This window comes from Halichoeres trimaculatus, unplaced genomic scaffold (assembly GCF_033239565.1).
Source record: "Halichoeres trimaculatus isolate MK-OKI-2021-1 unplaced genomic scaffold, fHalTri1.1 fHalTri1_scaffold_1, whole genome shotgun sequence".
NCBI lineage: Eukaryota > Metazoa > Chordata > Actinopteri > Labriformes > Labridae > Halichoeres > Halichoeres trimaculatus.
The window spans coordinates 10,117,504-10,137,412 of record NW_027437179.1 but is presented as its reverse complement, the minus strand read 5'-3'; the positions used below and the strand labels follow the sequence as shown (position 1 = coordinate 10,137,412).

Sequence of the window (19,909 nt, the reverse complement as noted above, 5' to 3'; positions counted from 1 at the left end):
TCTTTTGTTTTCTGTCAAGACAGCAGCTTCTACCCCTGTCCACCCCAGAGATGACAAATTACAGCAGCAGGGGGTATTTTACAACACTCACAGAAAGTTCTGGATATATTCAGCTTTCGAAAAGAAAATTCAGTATACACCTAAATTGGACTTAAGCCTTTACAGATAAACTTAATTTGACCTTCTTTAAACTATTGAAGGGTATGTCCAACTGTTCAATGTGTTGGTGCTTATTACATAATATAATGTTCTCTAACAAGATGATTCACCACTAAGACCACAAGTGCCTGAGACATGAGTCCATCACTATATGTTTTATGAAATTATTTTTACTTGATCACATTTTGACACCATGAGACCAAGACAACACCCAACAATCCAGCAACAGGACCTGGTAATTGTGAGTCTTCTAGCTGTATGTTCTCAGAGGGCTTTACGGATTACGCTCAGATTACGCTTTCCTCTGAACTCAGAGAGTCACAGAGTCGTCAGCAGGTTGAACAGAGAGGCTGGAAGAGTCACAGAAAGGTGCAGAGAAGTAGATGTCTTTTGGTCTCAGCATGCTGATGACAGCTTTATTATGAACAGAGCCCTGTGGAGCTGATTTCATCTTCAGAGATGGCAAGGCTCCAGCTCATTGAGGTCTCATCATCAGGGAACGGCTGCTAGAGGCGAGGGGACCTCACAGGGAGCAGCCTGCACTTTCTCCAGACCTGAATCCCATTAAAAATCTCTGGGACCAGCTGAGTAGAGTAGGTTGTAACCCTGCACCCCAGAACCATGAGGAGGTTCATAATATTGTGACATGATTTATGTGTTATATGTAGTTTACAATTATAAAAGTAATCTTTTTGAAAAGGCTTCTTCAGCAGACACAATATTATAAGATATATTTATTCCACTACAGGGAAACAGTAGTGCATAAAGTGCAAACTTTATAATAAAATCATATCAAATAGAATAATATAACATGTGTAACTGCAAAAAGAAAAAAAAAATTAAGAACTACTTAACAACAAGAGCTATATATAGAACCAGTATACAAGTGGGAGATGTACATCAGGAAAACATAAAGAAAAGTCTTCTTAAAGGGGTGGGACATGTATTCCACTAGAGATGACAGCTTGGCCATCCTTCTTTTGTCAGCCCCTACCTCCACAAAGTGCACAGAGTCCACAGGGTCTACAGCAGACCTGGGCAAACTACGGCCCGCGGGCCACATCCGGCCCTTTGTACGTCCCTGTCCGGCCCGCGTGAGGCCAATCATAAACATAAACATAAACATAAAACTTGTAGGGGTGCATATGTCTTAATACTCCATGTATCACAAGCACTGAACAAGACATTGTGGTTTGAATTATTCCTCTCTTTCATTGGCTCAGTCTGTCTCCTCCACCTGAACTCTGCTGTTCTGAAGAGAGTGCCGTCGCGTACACGCGCAGCGCATGTACGCGACGGCACTCTCTTCAGTACAACGATACGCGTTTCACTATTTTAGAGTCAGCCTTCTCACTATAAAAATCACGCTGCTCTTTCCTGATTGGAGAGGATGCTGCGTTAGAGCAGAGCTACGTTAGTCTAACTCACGACATGTCATGTCAAAGTTCTCCAAAAAAGAAAGGAAACAGCTAAGGCTCTGATAAACTCTTCATCAACAAGTGCTGCAGCGTTATCTGTCTCTGTCTCTGAGGTCTCCTGCAGCGTCTCTGGATCAAACCAACTAAGAGAGGGGGGTGGATGGTTTCTGAGTTTTCGATATAACGCCCAAGCACGGGACTTGATTTGACTTAGTAAAGTATTAGAGCTCACAGAAGCATACTTAAATTTTGGGGACTATCAGGAGAAATCACAAGCCAGGAGAACAGCTGGAGAAAGGGTTTAAAAAATGGGAGCTTCCCTCCATATTCAGGAGTGTTGGCAGTCTGCCAGCACTCTCGATCGGTAAAAGTGAGTTCATTTATGACAGATATTGACAAAGACGAAAACTTAAGACATTTCTCTTTCATTTTAGGATTCAATAACTGTTTTTATTTCTACTTGACCTATACACCACATTTTTACATAACCTAATATAAACATTTACAGAGTGCTTTATTCTTCTGATAATCAGTTCCGACTATTCAAAATATTAATTTCAGAGCATTTTACGATGGAAGACAGTTGGTGGCCCTCTGACACAATTCAGGTTCCTCATGTGGCCCCTGGTAAAAATTAATTGCCCACCCCTGGTCTACAGGGTCCAGAGGGCAGCCTAGGACAAAGGCACACTGCTCCAACAGTCTATTCATTCTCACTCCCCTTTGTCCAGTCCACCACAGAAGATACAATCTTTCCAATATGGGATTGGTGTCCAGTGTTAGCTCCATTAGCCATGTCCGTGAATAGCATGATCCTACTCTGCTGGTATTCCCTCTAATGCGGGGTTAGCACCGCTAGCTTGTCCATCTTCTTGGTGATAGCTCTGACATTCCCCATAATGATGGATAGAAGGACAGACTCAGTCTAATCACAGCACCAGCGTGAAGTCCTCTCCCCTGCTCCTCAACTTGCAGGGGAACATCGAGCCTCGCACTGATTAGCATTGACATGCTATGGGATCTTAACAGCTGATCTCATGTGTAACCAATGCGACCATGGTTAGAAAACACCACCTTATACGAAACCAGTTAGGTGTCCATGGCCAACAAAGGCTCTGTAAGAGCCAGATACAGAGAAAACTAAAAAGAAAAGAAATAACATGATGAAAAAAAGACAGAGAGCTACTGCAACGAGCTCCTAGCAACAAGATGGATTAGAAAGTATTATTTTGTGTTATTTATTTTTTTTCACTTCTCTTTACAAAGATTAAAAACTCTACTCCCTTTAATTCTCTTTTTCCCGTCAAGTCATTTCTAAAGCTCATTAATGAATTCTTAATTCTAACAGCGTCTCCAGTCTCTATTTCATTTTGATTTTTTTTTCTTTTATTGATTAAGTGTTCTGAGCCAGAGCCACCAAATCGTTGATCTTAATTGGGTCGGAAATCAATCACAAAGCTTTTCAGAGGAAAAGTCATTTGTTCGTTTTCACCACAAAAATGTTTTCCTCAAGCTATTTTCATCTATTAACTAGATATTTAAAAAGTACAATCACTGCTTGGGATAATAGTTTCTGTCGAATTTAAAAGAAATAATTTTTAAAAACTGTTAAGATTATAACCCACCATTTACAAAGCAAGATCCCTTAGAGTAGATGTTGTGAGTCCAACCAAAAGAGTATTTGGTCTTCACAAAGCTGTGAGATGGGACACAGAAAAAAAAAATAACAACAAAAAAACATGAATATGGTTTTGAGTCTACCCCAAAGGTCTGATCTGATTATGTTCAGTCTGTCATTCTACCACAGAGATCAGTACCTGATGGAGGAGATCTTCTTGTCTCAGATGAGTTTGACTAGCAGAAGAGAGCAGGGTCCTCATGGGGATGGGGGTTGAAGGTGTTTGTTAAATCAATACCTCATCACTGTCACCTCCCTGACAGCGTTGTCTTCTGTGTGGAGGATTGAGTTTGTGATTGGGGAACAATCAACGAGGGAGTCACTTATGTGAGACAGAGGCGCAGTGTGACGGGAAGTGTTACTGAAGCACTGCTCTGCTTCAGAAGGTGATACCGAAATAAAACGTAATGTGATGTTTCCATGTCAGAGTCAGTTTTCCTGCTCCTCCTCATCATCATCCACTCCGTGATGTTTCCTACTTTTGGTCCTTTATTTACTTTTGACTCTTTGTAAACCTGAATCTGTGCATGGCACCCAACAGTTGACTTCTGTCTGTGTTTAAGTCCTCCCTATTGAGGTAATATTAACCCTGCCTAGCCCAAAAAGAATATTTTCATCTGTGTAGAGCTGACAAACTGTTTCTCAAAACAGTCTTAAATGGAGAGCCCAGTTATTTCAGTTTCAGATTTTAAAATGCAAAATCAAAATACTTCTAACGCCAGCAGTGTTTGTATTTTTAAGAGCATTTCTAAGTCTGAAGTAGGGCTGCACGATTATCGCAATCGCAATCGCAATGTCAGCACATGCAATTCAGATTTTTCTCCATGATAACCAAGCAAGTCTGTAGACTCACCATGACACAACTTTTTTTATTAAATCGCAAGCACAATCGCAATCGCAATATTGTCCACCTAATCGCAAATCGCACCTTTTCCCCAAATCGTGCAGCACTAGTCTGAAGCTTCATTATAGACAATATGATTTCAAAAACTTAGAAACATCTGAAATGTTCAACAGAAACCTGTAAAACCTATAAAATTAACATTAATAGTGCATAATATAACATTTTTCTGCATCATATCATATCATATTGTTCTGTATTGTCATATTTTATTGTATGGTGTGGCAGGGTGTCCTATCTTATCATTTTGCATCAATATCACATGGTTTTAGTTTTGTTTCACATTCTATTGTTTCATTTTGTTAGCATTGTTTTGTGTCATGTCTTCACATTACACAGAGGTCTTTAACAGGGGAACACTCTTTTCTTTCAAGTTATTATTCCCAAATATTTCAAATTTACTCATGTTATTGTCTTTGACCACACATCAGTGGATACACAGAGGCCAAAGATGTTATCTTTCAGTCAGAAATGAACATGTTCACCAACACAGCAGCTCTCTCAAACTTCACACAGCTTCACTCATCATTCACATCTGGCCCTTTAAGACGGAAAAAGACTTCTCTATCACTGCTTGCCCAATCACAAGGCTGCATGTTTGATTGGCTCTGCTGGGTTCCCCAGAATAGCTTAATACTGAATGCATACTAACAAGGTATGTTCACTGTGGGGAAAATAAGTATCGAACGCATCAACCTTTTTCTCATTACATTTATTTCCAAAGCTGCAATTCAAATGAAATTTCTACCAGACATTGGTATTAACTCAAATAATCCACATATAAAAAGAAATCACAACGTTCAGGTCCATAAATAATGATTATGTGGAATTAAGTGCGATAACACAGGAAAAATGTATTGAACACACCATGGAAAGGCTGTATACTTGAGCAAGGAAATGCACCATACCACCTGAAATCTGTCAGTAATTATTACTTGAACTTCCAATTAGTGCAAACCAACATCAACTGGGCTAGAGCAAATTGATGGTCCTATAAAAACGTTGTTTTTTCACCAAGCAGTTAGATACGACACACCTCATGATGGGTAAAGGCAAAGAGCTCTCTGAAGACATTGATAACCTGATTGTTGCTCAGCATCAGAATGGAACTGGTTACAGACTAATATCATAGCAGCTGAATATTCCAGTCAGCACTGATGGGGCCATTATTCTCAAGTGGAAGAAGCACCACCTTACCATCAACAGGCCACGCACAGGAGCTCCTTGAAGATTTCTGACCAGGGAGTCAGAAAGATAGTTAGAAGAGTACTCAACGAGCCAAGGACCACCCTGAAAGTGCTCCAGAAAGACTTGGAGGCAGCAGGTACAATTGTTACAGAGAAAACAAGGCAATGCACTCCAACGCCATGGCCTCTATGGACACTCAGCCCACAGGACTCCATTCCTCAAGAAAAGGCATGTTGAAGCTGGTTTAAAGTTTGCTAAACAGCATCTTGACAAATCTGTAGAATACTGGGAGAATGTTGTCTGGTCAGATGAGACCAAAATTTGGAAGTCGTCTGGAAGCTGTTATTGCAAACAAAGGCTTCTCCATTAAGTATTAGATGAGTCTCAGTTAGCATGTTCAATACTTTTTTCCTGTGTTATCATACTAAATTACACACAATCATTATTTATGGACCTGAGGGTTGTGATTTCTTGTCATGTGTGGATTATTTGAGTTTATACCAATGTCTGGTGGAAATTTTGTTTGAATTGCATCTTTGGAAATAAATTTAATGAGAAAAAAGTTGACACGTTCAGTACTTATTTTCCCCACAATATATGTCGTACTAGGCCTAGTTTAATAAACACAGTCTGAAAAATGCTGAAGACCTCTGGCATATGGTGTTGTATTATTTTGCATTATATCGGTACAGTTTCAAATTGTTTTTATCATATTGCATCCAATGTATCATATTATATTGCTACACATAGCATGAAAATCACATTATATATATATTTTTTTGCATCATATTGTGCAATTTTTTTATTGTTTCACATTGTAATGTATCAAATTGTATCATTTTGCATCATGTGGTATCGCATTGTTTCACATCATGTTTTACTGCTGGATGTATTTCATACCTAACTACAAGAGGTGAACTGCAGTTTACATTTATCATTGTTTGTCACAGAAAGACGGTAAAGCTGTGGTCTGAATGTGGGGCAGCAGGTATATATGCATTTGTTGACATTTATTGAAAAATGCTGAGATATCAACACAAGAAACAAGTAAGCCTCTATAATCGGAGATACAGCACCATGAATATTTACCAAGAACATGAAGAATAGGATTAGAAAATGTCATCTTTGTTTGTTGTGTGTAAAACTCTTAAGTAAGTTTTCCAATGATTTCATGATGAAGGGAGCAGACTTGAGACGTCCACTTTGGTTAACACTGGGTACAGGGTGTCACTTTTACTGCATTCTTACTATTGAGACCTTGTAGAGCTGAAAAAGTCTCCAGTGTTTGATTCTTTCCCTCTCAGCGTGGATAAACTGATTGATCGTCCTGATGCTGACTCTCTCCTCCTCTCTGTCTCATTGCTTCTTTTCTCCAGTTTGGTCGGACGGAGGTGATCGATAACACGCTGAACCCCGACTTCGTGAGGAAGTTTGTCCTTGATTTCTTCTTTGAAGAGAAGCAGAACCTGCGCTTTGATGTGTAAGTGGGAACATCTTTTCTCTTTCAGCTCACAGCTGTGCTTTTTCTCCTCTTTGTTAAACCAAAGAATGACTTCAGGCCAGCTCACTCTGCTCTAACCAGCTGACTCACACCAGCAAGGTGTCAAGACCCCAGTCTGACGTAGTTACTACCCTGTTTTCTTTTCTTTTGTTGAAGGTATTTTGATTCAATAAATCTTGTAGAGACAGTTTCTGTCTCTGAAGGTACCACACACACACACACACACACACACACACACACACACACACACACACACACACACACACACACACACACACACACACACACACACACACCGGACCATTGTTTATTAGTGGACAGTAATTGGGGGGCTTGCGGACAAAGGAGTGCCCTGCATATCTGGGGGAGGTTGCATTTCAAGGTCCCAGTGTCCTGATACTGAGCTGAATCCTTTCCATCTATTACACCAATTTCCAAACTTGGTCTGTGACAGGACTTGAACTGATGACTCTTTAGTTCCCACCCAACATAGGAAAGTTACTAAAGCCGTATTCACCAAGTGGTTCAGTTCGGTTCGTCTCGGTAGGGCTTGCATTATGTGGTGTTTTCACTGACTTATCCTGGCACAGATTCCCAAATAATCGAGAAGAACCGCCCCACTTTGGGACTCTTCCGTTGGAGTGCCAACTTAACCAATTACAAAGAAGACAAATAGCTGGATTCTCTTCGTTTACTGTGTCGTGTTTTTCTTCTTCGGGGTATACTTTGCTATGGTGTTATGTCATCACGTAACTGACCTAGCTATCGACGTCCGACTTTCATGCCCCCTACCAAGAGGGGACATTGTTGGCTGTGGGAACGCAAACCAGATCAGATCCATCCAACCCGTACCAAACTGTGCTGATCCATACTGAACTGCTTGGTGGAAACTGGGCTTATGATACTTTCAAGGATGAGAAGCCGACCTTTAAAGCTTTGTGCGATATTTCACATTTTCTGAAACTTTCTGGTTTTAACATTTTTTTTTCTGAGAATACCTCCAACAACCTTGAAAATCTGTGTTGGTCTGTAAATGGCTGTGTTAAGTGATATTACATTTCTACCCCACTCCCCGAAGAGACTGACAATGAATTAGTACCCGTTTATACGACAATGTTTCATCCAAAAACGCCAAAATGCTGAGAAAAAAAATCTACATTTACACAGAATCGCTGAGGGACTGAAAACACTGTAGTAAGCAAGCCAGTCCTGTAGATTGGACTGTCTTGTCCAGAAGCTGCTTTTGGTAGATCTCCACTGAAGTAGAGTTGGCCTGATCATTTGGTTTATTGGTGAATACTAAGAGCAGAAGTGGAGCAACAGATGCACATTTTGTTGAAAGACAGTCAGAAGATTCAGCAGAACAAGCACAACACGGCAGTCTGCAACGATTGTAAGAACTGCACTGTTGCACTGTTGTACTTGCGTGAAGCTGAGAAGCTGTCAGCGTTTCCACTTAAAATGCTGGCATGTTGTTTACACAGCAATGGTGGCGGCAGCGTTTCAGAAAAATTCCACTCTAGGTCGGCTGTTTACGTGTAAACACAAGGCCGAAACACAACAATGCTTTTGCGTTTCACCCTAAAACCGTTGTCATGCAAACGGTCCCTTAGCCAATACTTTTACCTCCAAGAAGCAATCAATCTGGCAATGATTAATTACAAAAACCTTCTGGACTAAAGCCTGGCTTATACTTTGTCAACAACTTGACCATTCAACTACATCGAAGTCAAACAGTAACTCCTGTGAGATACTGTCTGCCCTCCCTTTGTCAGGGCTTCTATAAAATTTCATCAGAGTTAATGATGCACAGCGTGTTGTGGCACCCAACATTTCTGAAAACCTTTGTTCTGAGTGAATCAGATACTTTATGAAATATGAGACTGGATCCATCAAGCCTGTAAAGTTTAAAACAGAAATAATACTCTCTTTAACAGCCTGGCCGTCTGCACCAATTAAACAGTGGGGAGCACAATTTTGTCCTCTGCATGTTTCATCTGAATGAAGCAAAACTTCATGACCACAGACTATACACAGCAATTAACATAAGTGATCCCACGCAGGCACAGTTTAGTTTAAACTATCTGATGGTGTTTCTTTTTAAGACAGATTGAGATAGTTTTGTGTAAGGAGCAGTGAGGGGAAGAAATCAGCACAGCGTGTTTCTCAGTCATTACCACACTGCCTCTCAGCAAGGTAATTAAACCCCAACTCCTGCAGCAGCTCTGCATCTCTATCAGTTTTTACTGTTTGGACTAAAAGACAATAGGCTGGAGGCAAACTTCTATATTTGAAACCACAGCTGAAATGAAGATGAACAGTGATTCATTTGAACAGAGAGCTCCTGCTGCTTTTCAATATTTCTCCATATTTGTCGTAACTTTTTTTTCCCTTAAACGTGCTGTCAGAGCTCATTATTCACCTCAGTGTGCTTCAAAGCTTTAAGACTCAGATCTGCCTAACTTATGAGGAGAAAAAAGAAGGAAATACTTCCAGTTTGAAATGAGCACAATGAGTTCTTGCTGCCAGTCAAGGCCAAAAAGCATCCCGGAGGATTTTGGAAAGGAGAACAGTGTTTTTGTTTGTTTACAGATCTGCAGAGCGTCTCTGTTGTTGTGTTTCCTTTTCAAACTCTGACTTAATGTGAAGTCACTCGAGACTGATGTAAAGGAGTACGTTTTATTTTGGCAGCCTCATTCTTTCTATAGAGGGGATTGAAAGCCTCAGCAGGGAGCTGGTCAGGTACATTAGGAGGCCTAAGAGCCCATCTCTCCTATTGATCCTCTGCCCATCACCACGCCATCAATAACTGGGAACATCAGCTGCACCAACCAGGCCGCTGCATTGATTAAACAAATCCCAATTTTCAGTCGATAAAAAAGAGGCTTTGGTTTGGATTAATGGGATTGTTCAAACGAGGCAGCTGCACATTTGAAACTGTGTTCACAGTAAACAGTGTGATGGAGTGATTTCGCTGGACAATGTCCAGTTTCTTCTCAAAAAACAGGTACTACCTGTCCTACCACATGCTGTGCTTCCTTTATCTTGGTATGAACAGGCAGTATTAATGACATGACTTTAACCTTACAACATTTATGTGGCCTAAGCTATTACACTAAAACCTGTGGTTGAGTGTGTTTTATTACTAATTCTTTAAGACCAGAGGCTGCCTCTTGGTTTCAAACTAATGTTTACAATAACTCAGCAGCAGGTGAGATGTAATGCTGATCAAATTGAAATTGCTGTTGTTGACTTTTACAGATCCAAAACGCTTCAATTATTGATCAAATGCAAATGAAAGTTGATCTGGGAAGGCTTCTATCGAACCAAATGTTTGATGTTTATCTGAGTACAGACATCATCCTCCAGAGCAGGGGTCACAGACTTAAATTACCTCAGGGCCCCTGAGCATCCAGTCATGTCATTGGTAGATATGTGGTAGATAAGTTGCAAAATAGGAGCGTTTGTAGAAAGTGATGTGAGAACTTGAAGGAAAGAAAAGTGAATTTGTAAGTTAAAATGTTGACTTGTTTTTTTATTTTTACTTTTTTAATTTTTCATTTTTTTATTAAAAAAAAGATAAAAAATAAAATGTTAACTTGTATTAAAAAATCCACACACATGCGAAATTAGAACCAAGTAATAATAAAAAAGATTGACTAAGCCAGGGTTATTAGCTAAGCTACTAATCAAAATCATTGGCTGTTTTCCAAACCACAGACTACACTAACAGTGCCTAGTATTTTCCCCAAAATTTAGTCTGTAGTAGGCAGTATGTGAAAACTGCTAAATCTGCAGTATGCCAAAAATCCTCTGATGTCCTACTGATCCAGGAAAATTTCTCAATATACACCGGACAAGTCTACCTCGCATACTGTTTCCCACAATACACAGTACTATTGCTGTTTATCTAAGCAGGTGGCAGGTTTGGGCAAATTACTGCCATCTACTGGAATGAGTCGGCTTTACAACTACAATACAACAACACTAACGTTAGACTGTAAGATAGAAGTGGAGTGATGCAAAAGAAACAAGTAAACCTTGTTACTTCCAGTTAAAAATTCATTAGCCCATATAAACCACTAATTCACTTTTTTTTTTTTAACTGTATGTGGATTATATGAAAGTGTTTTTTTCCATTAGCTGTAAAAAAAAAATCCTTGCTAGATTTCTTTTCAGTAAATGATATAGATCAAATGTTATATATAATATATTTTGTTCTTTGGGTTTTAATTTTAACTCTACAGGTTCATATTTTTCCCCTCTATTTTTCACATTAAATTAATTTCAATTTCATTTTGAGTGGATTTTTTAATGAAGTTAACATTCACCTGTGCAACCACACCAATCATAATGTCACACCCTCTTTAAATAAATATCTATGAAAAGGCGAGAGGGAAACTTCTTCAACATGATCTGAGCAGGCTTGTCCTCACCTAAATCATCCAGAGGGTCACTGTGGCCATGGCTTTGTGCTTAAGAGAGCTTGCTGCAACTAAGATTGGGGCTATAATTGGCTTGTTCCCGCTCCAGCTCTGCTGCTACCGCCAGCTAGCGGCGGCGGCGGCTCACTGGCTGTTAGCTCCTCCAGCTCAGTCTCCACAGGAATACGGTTCTCCTGCCCATACGACTCATCCCAATAAAATGTTCAGAAGGAAAAAAAAAAAAAAGAATTACTGTGAAAGCCAATAGGGGGGCAAGGAGGCAGGGGCGGGGGGGCATGCCCCACTAAATGACCCCCTGACGCCGGGGCTGCATTATGTTCTACAAGCTCTATCATTTTGCAACACATCTAGCTTCATATTTTTCTCAAGCCATTTTGCAGGGGACAAGGGGCCTTTTTTCCCCCTTTTTACAATTGGGCCTAAACTTCACATGACGTAAAGTGAAGGCTCAGATACCCCCAGTGTGTTGCTTTGAGGGCCCTGGGAACATCCCCAGTGTGCTTTCTTCAAACTGTATTTCAGGCTACTTCAGGTTTTTCATAAGAATAGAAGAAAAAAAAAAAAGTCGACTCTCAGAACAGCTGTATTTCTCATCATGAAATATTTCACAGTCATTTTTGTTTTTTCTTGCTGAATGCTGCCAAACACCTGAGAGTGTTTCTTCTCAGACAGGTGGACAACATTTGCTCTGTTAGAGGTGGCACTTTGAAACCCTCAGTGTGTCTTGAAGATGGACATCACTAAGTCTGGACCTGTTCTTTGATTTTCCTCTTTTCTTGCTCTCTGAAATTCATTTTGTTGCTTTGACAGCTCTTTCTTTAGCTCTGCAGCTTGTTGTGTCTTCTTCAGTTGAAACAGAGGCCCAACAAGTAACACGACTGCTGACAGTCATAGATTTGAGATGGGAAAGTTAGAAAAGGAGACAGCTGCTCCAAACTGACAACAATAGTTGAGAGAGTTGGAGCCCCTTCAAAAGGAAAAGAGTGAATAACCTGGACTGTGTTATCTGACAGCAGCAGAAGTTTGGAAAAGACTAAATCAAATTAAAAAGGTCTATTCAGCTTCCAGATAAAGCTTTTCACTGCGACGACTCAAACAGCTCATCATCATCAAGCTTTTATTCATTTCTGGTTCTGCTGTAACAAAATGACAAGTGTGAAAGATGCAGAGGTGTGAATAATAAAGAATGCATTCAAAGCTATTCAGAGAAAAGAGAATCAAATGATTATTTTACATTCATGAGTCCGAGTTCATGGTTTGAATCCCTCTCCCCTGGGACAGCAGCTGTCCCGCTTAGTGAGGAGGCTTAATCTCTGAGCAAGTTAATCATTAATGCTGAATTATTAAAACGTGCTTAACACTTACATAAACACACACACACACACACACACACACACACACACACACACACACACACACACACACACACACACAAAGGTGACATGTTTCGCTGGGGTTATTGCAGGAATCTTCGCTGTTAGAGAAAACATTCAATTTAGTTTACATCACAAGAGAAATGACAAAAGATCAGGAATCCTCCACTACCTCAGATCCAAGTCACTATTTTCAGGGAGCATTTGGCATTTAGTGGTAAACTCTTTTTTTTTTTTTTTAATTTATTTTTCAATTATTTTTAAAATGGGAAAAGCATTTCTATTACAATCTTTGACTGTCACTACATTCATTTAGCAGTAAGTGGACTCACAGCATACATGTTGCAAAAGTAAAATTTATATGTATATAAAAAAACAATAATACATATTTAAATATATATTCTTGATAATCACTTTACAGCTGAACTTTTTCAGTTTAAAAATATTTTATATTTGAAGATTAATTTTAATATTTGAACAAGGGGGAACCTTCCATTTAATTGGTCAAAGTGGTGATATACAGATACAAGAGTAACAAAATAATAAAAGTAAATAACTAAATAAAAAGTAACAAACACAGATATATGGTTAAATTACAACAGAATTTGTATTTTCTCATTTTTTCATTCTGTAAATTCAGCTTAAGTCTGACTTTATCGGTATTATGTACTCACTCCATGTGGTCCAAATCTGAAAAAAATATGTCTTTTTGAATTCTGATGGGAAATGATAATTTCTTCATTTTGTAGATTTTATTTATCATGTCTATCCATTCAGTTGTGGGTGGCTCTGGCTTTAGCCACTATCACATGACAGCATTTTTTTTGCTTGCTGCTACAAGTATTCTTAACAACTTTTTTTTTTCATTATTATTCCACCTTTCACAGGGGTTATCACCCATGCATACAGCACCACATGTAAAAGGAATGTCCACTCCACATATGTTATCAATATGCTAATGAATGTCTCGCCAGTACGGCATGATGAACTGGCAACCTTAAAAAATGCGGAAGTGGTTGATTTTATTTATCCCACTCGGTCTCCAACATCCACCTCCACTTCCCTGACGACGTTTCTGCATAAAAAATCTGATCATATTCCTACAGACTCAGGCCACGTGGCAAAACTAGTAGAATTCTACTGCTTCATATATACTGCTCCAGTTCTCTTCTGTAATATTTGATAAGGGAGGGAGAAAAAATCATTGTATCTGAATTGTCAAATCAATGCTTTTGAATTGTAATTTTTTGTTAATTTTTTTTTTCAATTTACATCCTTCATTGTGGTCTTTGTTTATGAGCTGGCCAGAAAACAATTGAGATTTAAGATAGAGATGCACAATAACTTGAAAAAGTCCCACACAGTCGACTCCATGTTTTCTGTTTTAAAGCGTAAACATGCTGTGCTGTGTGCACGTTGTGCTGCATTCAGGGTGTGATGGAAATTCACTGTTCTTACGTTTGCCAGTCCTTGTTTTAGCCTTTTAGAGTTTATAGTTCTATTGCTTATATGCAATATATGGAAAACATCCTGTGGATGCCAATTCAAATCAGTATCTACCACAAAATGACTGAGCTAACGAGTCTTTGTCCGACATGAGGGGGAACTCTTCAGTTTTCCTAGTCAGGTAGTGTTTTTTTTTTATGCTGACAGTGCTTGAATGCATCATTCACTCCAGGCCCCTCAGGTCTTATAGTGGGAGTGGGCACTGCCATGCTGAAAAAAATACAAATGTTATCGGGGCTAGTCGCCAAAACATCAGACCTATCGGAATGACGTAATAATTATCTGTTATCCACCCGATGATTATTGGTCCGATAGTTATCATGCACCCCTAATTCCAGATCCCCTGAATGAATCCTAAAAACTGATTCACATGTGATGTGCATTTTTGGGGAAGATATAGCTCCTGATAGTCTATAGATGTCATCATCATCATCATCTTTCAACTCTTTCACATGGTCTGGTGTTAAAAAAGCAAACAAAAAAATTGCAACAATCTGAAATATTGAAGAATTGCAATTCATATTAAATCAGCACCTCGAAAATCATAAATGAATCAACTCAGGAAAAAAGCACATCATCCCAGCCCTGATAGTGAATGTACAGTGTATTCCTTGATCTACATTTTAAGCATTTTAACAATGTCATTTTCTTCTGTATCAAAGATTTCACTTAAAGGGCAACTCCGATTTTTTGACACCTGGACCTTATTTATAGGTGTGTGCATGCTCGTATACTCACTCAGACAAACATTGTGCAGCTCAGAGTCCTTCAAAAGTTATTTAGATCCAACCGATTTTAGCCGCACTTAGCGGGGGCCACGGCAAGGGAGCTTCAGCGCGGAACGTAATCTCTGCAAAATCACTAATTTCAGCTATATTTTTTCAACCATCAATAGTGTTATTATAAAGTCTGCTCGTGTACCGTCTTCAGACTACGACTTCGAGTTTGACGGTTGTCCTCACTGGTTTGAGCCTGAGTACACAGACGAGGAGCTCCATTAAAGAAGGATGCAGAGGGAGAGAGACGAAGAGCTGAACAACAAACAGGAGCACGTCCACGACTCAATGCGAACTGGTGGTGCGCTTGTGGACAGTGTTCGCCTCTGGCAACAGATGAGGAGTGTGTTTGTGATAACACTGGCGATGGATGAAAAAATATAGCGGAAATGAGCGATTTTGCAGAGATTATGTCCCGCGCTGAAGCTCCCTTGCTGTGGCCCCCGCTAAGTGCGGCTAAAATCGGTTGGATCTAAATAACTTCTGAAGGACTCTGAGCTGCACGATGTTTGTCTGAGTGAGTATATGAGCATGCACACACCTATAAATAAGGTCCAGGTGTCAAAAAAACGGAGTTGCCCTTTAAGTTTTGCTTGAAGTGATGCTGGACCTATAAGTATCTAAAGAAGTCTTTTTTTTTCCCAGGCCGTGCTTTTTTTCTGTGGTGATTTAAGGTAAACACTGCTTTTAAATCACTGATGGAGTTCAACAAGGTCCTCGACCAAACAGCATATCCCCATCTTGTTTTAAGAGGATCAGCGACTCACCATAAATGATAAATTAATGCAAACAAGTTCAACCTAAATGTGGCTTTTTCAGGGAATTTATATTCGTTTCTCAAAACCACTTCATAAAATGTCAAGTATTTTGAACCATAAATGAAACAAAGTTTGCTGAAGCCTGTTTTTGTCAACCTTTGGAAAGGTTTAAACATAGCTCAGCTCATAGGTTAAATACCCACAATGAATCATCATAATGACTCCACTGAACAAAAAGTGTTTCACAAAAAGAGCGGCTGAAAGATCCAATACAAGCTCAGAAACAGAGGAGACAGGGAGCCACATGCTTCCAGTCTGTGTTGAATCATTTGTCTAATAATCGTCCACAGTGACAGCTCCGTGTGTTTACTCAACACCACACGTGTAATAATACAACACCTAACTGTTCTGGGTCATTAACAGTCTTAAACTCTTCATTTCCTTTCTGTCTGCACCATGTTTTCATGACTGTAACTCCACAAACTGTCACTCTCCTGAAAACCCAGTGTAAAAAGGCATTCAGCTCGTTTCCAGTGTGGCCCAGATATGGCTATACTCAGTCCCAGGAGGGAGCTGTGGTCTTCCTGATATGGGGTCACGGGAGGGTATTCCAATAAAAGTGAGCATCCAGTCGAGGGAATCAATTATTAAAGTGAAACCTCTCCACACGGGTTATTTTTAGCTCAGTGGATCACGTTGGATAGATGTGGAGCAAAGTGATGTATGACTTCCATAGAGAAAAGAGGATGAACGGACTGAATGGATAGATGGTGTCAACAAAAAACATACATCATGTGAGGTCTCCTTTCAAGAAGTCTTTAGTCTTTGTGTATTGTTTGGCTGTCAGGTTTAGCTGCTACGCTGTGAGTCACAGACCGAGGAGTTCCCATGATCCCCACATTGATAAGTCTTTCTTCATTCATGTTGGGCTGTAAAACCTCAAACCTGTTGACTCCTGGTCTGGATCTGCTCATTATTTCTGTTAAATGTTGTGGTCAAACTAAACACTATCTGGTTTTGACACGGCTTGTTTTATTTTGAAAGTCTCTGGGTGTTTTTAGGTAATTTCCAGTCACAACTTCTTGTCCTGTTCAATCTTCCCTGCACTGAATTTATGAGTCACAGTACAAATAGGATGGCTATGTATTACCTGTGTCCTGCCTGACCATTGACCTGAGCAGATCCAGTGTTAGTCGACCCTCAGCTTGGAGCCACACATGACCAAAAGTGCAGTTCCTGAGTAAAAGACTCACATGTTAAAAAGACAGGATGCTGATTTTTTTTTTCTCCTCTCAGTTCATAACCCAGTTTCCTAAAGGCTACATTTTAAACCACACTAAGAAACATATTGTATGCAGTCCAAAATATCTGATTTATCACACAGAGATCCCCATGATAACCGTGGGATGAACAGTTCCTGATGTGAAAATGAGGCCACACTCAGCAGAGAAGAGGGATTGATGAAAAGAACTGTTGTAAACAGTGTAAACAACTTTTTCTGTAGTTAAATTCTGTGGGAGATGTGTGTTTGCGATACAGACCTGCAGTTTAGGAACAGATGCCAACAGAAGCCTCACACAGTGTTAAAAAGTATGAGCGCCACACGTGTTCTCTTCTGCTGATTTTGTGCACCTCATTTCTGTGTGCCCCATTCGTGTGGAAGCCATAACCCAGCTGTGTCCTCATATTAAACCCTGAGAAGACAGAGGAGGTTGTTTTTGGTAATGTGCACTGTACATTTGCTCCAGTCATTATTCACAACAAGCCCATCAAACAGACATAGCCTTTAAGTATCCGGGAGTGTACATGGACAGTGCTCTGTCTTGGTCACCACTTGTGGATTATATCTGCAGTAAGGTCCAACAGCGAATCTATTTTCTGAGAAGGCTTTGGTCTTTTGGTGCCAGCAGGAAGAGGGGGAATTTTTTTTTTTAACTCGGCTGTTCAGAGGATATTAAGATCGCAAGCTCCCCCAATAAGAGGCACAGCTAAAGGTGACGTGACGGACAAGCGCCCTATGGCTGTAGGCAAAGCCCTTGCCACTACCAGTATGGTCGGTATAGCCGATGTGCTTCATTTTCCGTTTCAGAAACAGACAGGTGACGTCGGTAAAACTACGTCTATGTTTTATACAGTCTATGGTCATACCTAGTAACGGGGACAACCACACCTCCCTACTAAGATCAAAGTTTCTTTGCTCAGAGCTGCTCTCAGAAACTTCCTGAATCACTTTTAAGCTAAGACTCCTTGCTAGGAGTTTTCTGGCTAAGTTAGGAGCTCTCTGAGAGGACTCTGAGAAGCTTTGTGAATATGGGCCCTGGTTATTAAAAACAGGAACAGGTTTGGACTTTATCAAAACAAAACTGCTAAGTTAAATACTAACCCAACCCTCTGATAGAATACTATTACCGCTGATGTGAAGCGGACCATCAGGGTCTGGCTTCACCCTGTCTTGATTCTTTTCCTGTAAACCACAGTCAACTCCACATTATCCCTTGCTTAAACTCTGAAGAAGCTTTCTCCGTGTTTTCACTGTTGTAAAAAAGTTAGATTGGTGATTGAATTGTTTGGTTAAACACTGAAGTAGCCAATTAAAAAGGTTAAAAACATTGTAAACTCTAATTGAATTGACAAAGATGTGCACATTCAGGAGAGTTAGTCAACCACTCTCTTATTCATCATTAACCTTGGGATTGGGGTCAAACAATCGGCAAAACATGTAGAGAATTACTTCAGTTGTGGTCATCTGAACTGAGCGATGTGGAGCTGGCTCGGACATTAAAGCGGTGTTAAAGTGAGCTCTAAAGGCCCAACAAGCTGTTCACTGAAGGAGCAAACCAACACCGCTGATTGTATCAGTAAAACTAAAAACAGTAAAACCTAGCCATGGGTGCTAATCGTGTAAATTCCATCAGACTGAGAGCACAGGTGTGCAATCGTTGCTAGTAGTAGAAAATGTAATTAAAGCTGTTCTACATTTTCTCTCTGCAGCCCAAAGGAGTGAATCAGACCTTCACTTAACATGCCGTGCAGGGAGGTGTAATTAGATTTTAAATATACGCTGCACTCTGCCTCTTTCAAGCCAAGACTGTGAGAAAAACAAGAGGCTTTGTGCGAGATGCAAATTTACATTAAATCATCCTTCCTTCCCCTCTCAGAAACACGTCTTGATTTAATTGATTTTCCTTGATCTCACATGCATGAAACCTAAAGTTAAATGGAAGGAAATCAAACAGCGTTCTGTACAGCGCTGAGGTGCAGAAACACAAATTGTAGTTGATTCATCAGGCGTCGAGTCTGAGTCGAGTTGTCAGCGTTCAAGCTTGGGTTGCGAAACACTTATTGATTCAGCTGTGGTGGGATCCTTGCATGTGTCTATTAAATTAACAAACTTCTAACAAATTATAACCAGAACAAAAAAGAAACTGTCTTTATCGACTCAGACTCCTCTCCTTCTCTAAGCCCCGACAGTGAATGCTTGAGTTCAACTCCAAGTCTGAGTCCACATGTTCCGATCAAACAGCCACTTTGAGCATCCTCGTTTCTAGTCTCGTCTCGTGTAACTTTGAGGTTGCTTCAGAACACCTGAAAGCAAAAAAGTCATAAAACTGACTAAAGTCAATCAAAATTTCCTAAATGGGGTTGGCTTGATGGGTGAAAACAAAGCAGCAACCTTCAGTCTGAACTGATGAGGCCCATGTGGAAGTGTTGCAGCCAAATTACACCAGATGTATTTCTGCTTTGTCACAGTATTGTCCAAATCAGATACCAAGCGTCCTTTTTTCACTGGAGCAATGACACATTGATTGTTGGAGAGCAGGTCTAGCAAGATCTGCATGGAAATCGAAGATTCACACTCAGTGACTTTCAAAATAACAGATAGTAACTCTGGTCAGAGCAGAGCCGACTGTGGGCGAGGCTTTACCTTTCTCGGCGTGTCTTCACCAACTCAGCTAAAGATGTGTGGCTAACTTATGCTAAAATCTATTGACAGAGCTGACCCGTTCCGACCAGCAGTGTTCAGTCATCAGCCAGTACAGGCACAGACTAACCAGAGTTATTCAGCTGACATCTCCCACTGTGGTAAACAAAGTCATTACCTGTTCAACAGAAACTCAGCTGTCTCAGCGTCAGTCTTCAGTCCCAAATCCCTCTGCAGCTTTTTCCACCAGTCGTACATTTCTCCAATATTCAGTCTCTGTTGGC

The 19,909-nt window shown here is 40.1% G+C and overlaps 1 protein-coding gene across 1 annotated transcript in view; it reads left to right on the top strand.

Annotated features, from left to right (window-relative positions):
- The window catches only part of LOC141791944 (copine-9-like), a 235,738-nt gene that overhangs the window by 71,928 nt on the left and 143,901 nt on the right, over positions 1 to 19,909 (top strand). The window contains exon 4 of the mRNA XM_074672664.1: positions 6,721 to 6,824. Coding sequence (XP_074528765.1) covers positions 6,721 to 6,824 — 104 coding nt within the window. The remainder of the gene's footprint in view (positions 1 to 6,720; positions 6,825 to 19,909) is intronic.